The following is a 4603-nucleotide window of genomic DNA, read 5'->3' as shown; positions in this document are numbered from 1 at the left end:
CTCCCACAGCTGAAAGGGCGAGCATGTTTGGTGGGATGCGGATTCGAACCCGCGACCCTCAGATTGTGAGTCGAGCGCCTTATCCACCTGGCCATGCCGGGCCAAATGTTAAAGTTATTTGTAACTTGAGATGTTAGCCTTTTGTTGAGTCATCAGTAGTATCTCATTAAAATAGACAGCATTGATAAAAAGCTAAAATGAGATGGAAAACACAAACTTATAAGATTATCATAATATGCTAGATTCTGAAATTGAACATTTTTTTAATGTTTAGAAATTGATTTTATACTGCATGTGTTTGTGACTATTCTCTGGGAATTTTTAAGAAGGTACCACACTTTATCTCACTGAGGTTGGAATCATATTTACATCAGTTTTAGTTTATATGTAGGTGTTAGAAACTCTTGAGCTTAGGGAAGACTTTTCAGGAAACATCTATATATATTCCTCGTACATATATATAAAATAACAAGTAATCTCTCAGTCAATTAGATTGTTTTGTCTTACAGAACTTCCTTATGGATGGGAGAAAATAAATGACCCTCACTATGGAACATATTTTATAGAGTAAGTAGAATCAATCAATTAAATATGTACAAGAAAAGCTGAACTATGATTCTTTGTATGTGACTTGATAGATTTTCAACCGTGTTGAGTTAAAAGTCTCACAACATGTAATATAAGAACACTTTCTGTAACAAATAAAGTATAGGAAATCAGTAATAACAGTCTATAATACTTGTGTAAACTTCAAATTCTAGGCAAGCTGAAACTAAGAAACTATCAGAATAATTAAGTGTTTACTAATAGTTCATCTTAGGCCACTGGTGATCTAACAAAATTCAGCCATTTTTTTATTTGTACAGCTACAACATCATTTTTTGTTCCTGCTGAGCATTAGCACAGTTCTTTAATGTGATGTGTTTAGGGGTGAAATTCTGCCAATAATTCACTGGTACTAGTACCAGGACTTATTTGAGCTACTTTGTCATTTTTTATGTTTACACATGGATTTTTTTCTGATTTTTAAAAACAGGTCCAGTTCACCCAGTTGAGTACTTCTACTTTTATTTTTGAAAATTTTACTTCTGGATGTGACATAATCGAAAACCATAGCTAAAATTTCTTAGAAAAGTAATGATGTCTTGGAAATTATTCATTAATATCAAAAATGAGCACTTGTACATGTAATAATTTATTGTTTTTTCTAAGTTCATCTGTTATATAAAATAAGAGCAAAATATTTAAATAGTAAAAAGCTTCATTTAATAATTTGTACATAATTTACTGTGAGTTTTGCAGTTTTTACTCATGAAGTTTCCTTGTCGTACATCTCTATAAAATATAAGTTGTTGTCTCACAGTTCTTCAAATTTTATTTTAATTGATGCAAATACTCCTTCTGCAGTGATAACCTATATTTATTGATAAGATATTTAATGTATCTATTATCACATTTATTTATTGATTAGGCTTTTATCCTTATGATTTAACATATGTTCTAGAAAAATTTTTTCTTCTATTTTCTTACATATATTGGTGCTTTGTGTTTTTCCAGTCATGTAAATAGAAGGACACAGTATGAAAATCCAGTATTACATGCAAAGTATGGAATAAATGATGGTCAGTATCATATGATCCTTAAGAATTTAAAATAGTCTATTTAATAATGAAAATCTTTTGCAGCATATTATTTATGTAACAGCTCTCTCATTTTTAATACATGTGTGACATGACGATTATTCACCAAAGACAAGTTCTCAAGAATTACAATGAAATCCATTTGAAATGTTTGATAGGGATTTTATTGTTTATGTATAATATTATGATATTTTGTTTCCAAAATATTTTTTTATATTAGAAATCTTTACAAGGTGTAATAATGAAAATCGAGATTATCTGCATGGGATTTGAGTCTGATAGTTCAGTTGGCATTGGTCTCAGAACATTACTTTTTTTTTATTCAAGCCTTGGTCAGAGTAGATTATTTAGTGTCCTGACTCATTATATTGGTACCAATCTAGTAGTCACCTGAGGGTCATTTGAGCTGAGTAGGTTGTGAGTCAAACCATCTGTATACATGCTTGGCTCAGCAACTGGTCTGGTGTGATTGTGTTACCTGCCTGGAAGTTCTATTTTTTATGTTGGCAGTTTAATGGTTTTGGATTGGACTGTGGATTTAAGGACAGCTCTTGTTTGAGTGGGGGATTCTGTAATGCTCAAGAAAGAATTATCAACTTCAGATTTGATTTCCATTAGTTCAATTCTTGACATCCTGGTTTGCTAAAAAAGTTGCAATGAAGTTTCTTTATAAGAATTAGATATATAATTTAATCTTGTTCCTTTTCACAGAAAATTTTTGATACTGTATTCATTTTTTATTTATAAACTGCTCATGTGAAGAGTGAGTACAGTAATAGAGTCTAACAGATTAAAACAAAATGCTGCTACAACCAGAGTTGAACAAAAAAAAGTACTTATTAAACTCTAACAACCACAGAAATCCCCAAAAAATTTTCAAACAGTTGGAATAAAAATTTTATCACTTACAAAAAACAACAGTTAATAAGTGTGTGCCTGGCCAGGACTTGATACAAACATTAATAAACAATATAACATAAATATCAATGTTGTTAATTTCAATAAATAAAGAAATTAGGAAAAAGAACCAGAAGAATAAAAAAACCTAATTCCAAAAAAACACAATATTCCAAAATTAAATCACTTCAAGATTAATAACACTATGGAGTGACAATCAGCAATAATTCATTTTAACTATATATCGTAAATTAACTTATTTAAACTCAGGGCAGGATTTTTATTTAGTGGTTAGACCATGAGTTTACATCTCATGTATTTAGTTAATTTACATAATCTTTCAGTCTCTAAACAAGGCATATTTCATAGTAATCTGACACATTGTTGCTTCATGTACAATTCTATTGCTAAATTAACAATGTTAATAAATTAATATATTAACAATAATAAATTTCCTAAAATTAGTGATGAATAAATTAAAAATGTGCAGTCAACCCAATGCCTTGGATTATAGCATAAAAGCAGTATGTTTGTCTAGTGGGCCATATACAACCATAATTTGCCATTCTATGTGTTATTTCAACAAGGTAAATTGCATTGCCTTTGTTTTCAAGCAAAAGAGATTGACTGCAATGCATTGTTGGTAAAAATGTTTGGATTTTGATGGAATGTGTGCATCTAGAACAATAGAGCGCCCAGGTTTGCTATGTATCCATGAGGATTTTTTCAGCTGGATGCCACCATTCCTTGTCATTTTACTGAGCACCAAAAAGACCACTACTGAAATGTGCAGTTTTTGACAGTTGTCATTTCTATAAGCAGTGTCAAAGGGAGGATATTCAATTCAATTGAAATAAATATCTTTGACATGGTACAATAAAATCATGTATGTATTTAATACTGACATGAAAAAAAAAACTGAACAACAAGAAATATACACTCAAACACTCTTCAGGTGTTTTTTCTGTTCATGTTCCTATCTTCAAAATATTTGTTTCAATCAGTCAACAGAGGAAGTCCCATTTTTTGCGTGAAATTCCCTCACAAAAAGAAACATTTTTGTTCATAATAAGTATTTTCTCAGATTGACTGTTCAGTACATATGAAGACTGACTGATCAATGTTGATATCGATATGAAATTTCAGGAATTTCCAAAATTGGAAAATTTCACAATAATGTATTCTCGAAAAGAAGCAATTTGATATATAATTTTTTTTCCCATGATTAACCATTCAGGAGATACAAAGTATGATGAACAGACATTTGGTTATTATATATATAGATATGTATGTATCAGTTTAATACACCTAATATGCAAATACTTCTATTACATCTTCTGTTTTTCATATTCACAGGCTAAGCCCAAGCATAATCTAAACAGTACTGGGTTCAAACTTTACTTTCACTACCATTAGTGCATTTAGTATACTAACTTTAAATTCCAAAGTTGAATTCAAGCACTGTAAAAAATATGCTGTGTTCAACTTTTACCACCACTACTGTTAGGGCCTTTAGTCTTCTAATTTTTAGGTTCTTAAGTTGAACAAAAAACACTATAAAAAAAGTGCTTATTTCAACCTTTACTACCACTACTATTAATTCCCAGGGGCAGAGTCAGCTTCTTCCTAGCTAGGGAGCTGATGTGAACAAGACAAAAAATTAGGGCTCAGCATGGCCAGGTGGTTAGGGCGTTTGATTCACAATCTGAGGGTTGCGTGTTCAAATTCCCATCCTACCAAACATGCTTGCCCTTTCAGCCATGGGGGCATTATAATGTGATGGTCGATTCCACTATTTATTGGTAAAAGAGTTGCCCAAGAGTTGGCAGTGGGTGGTGATGACTGGCTGCCTTCCATCTAGTCTCACACTGCTAAATTTGGGATGGATAGAGCAGATAGCCCACAAACAAAAAATATAGGAGCTGCACTCTACATCTGGACACATATATTGTAGCATTTAGCAAGTGAACCAGCTTTAACAGTAAGGACTCTTTTTTTGGTTATGGGAACTACAGGGAAGGCTAAGACACATTTTGGGGTACTTTTAACCCAAGACCCCCCCCCCC

The 4603-nt window shown here is 31.8% G+C and overlaps 1 protein-coding gene across 6 annotated transcripts in view; it reads left to right on the top strand.

The window, feature by feature from the left end:
- LOC106477752 (membrane-associated guanylate kinase, WW and PDZ domain-containing protein 1-like) overlaps nucleotides 1-4603 on the top strand; it is a 60835-nt gene that overhangs the window by 36927 nt on the left and 19305 nt on the right. For all 6 annotated transcript variants that reach the window (XM_022381509.1, XM_022381503.1, XM_022381506.1 and 3 more), the window contains 2 exons: nucleotides 510-567; nucleotides 1558-1622. In XM_022381509.1, the coding sequence (XP_022237217.1) occupies nucleotides 510-567; nucleotides 1558-1622 (123 nt within the window). The remainder of the gene's footprint in view (nucleotides 1-509; nucleotides 568-1557; nucleotides 1623-4603) is intronic.

Source organism: Limulus polyphemus, unplaced genomic scaffold, assembly GCF_000517525.1.
Source record: "Limulus polyphemus unplaced genomic scaffold, Limulus_polyphemus-2.1.2 Scaffold169, whole genome shotgun sequence".
Lineage (NCBI taxonomy): Eukaryota > Metazoa > Arthropoda > Merostomata > Xiphosura > Limulidae > Limulus > Limulus polyphemus.
This window is presented reverse-complemented; position numbering and strand designations above follow the sequence as displayed.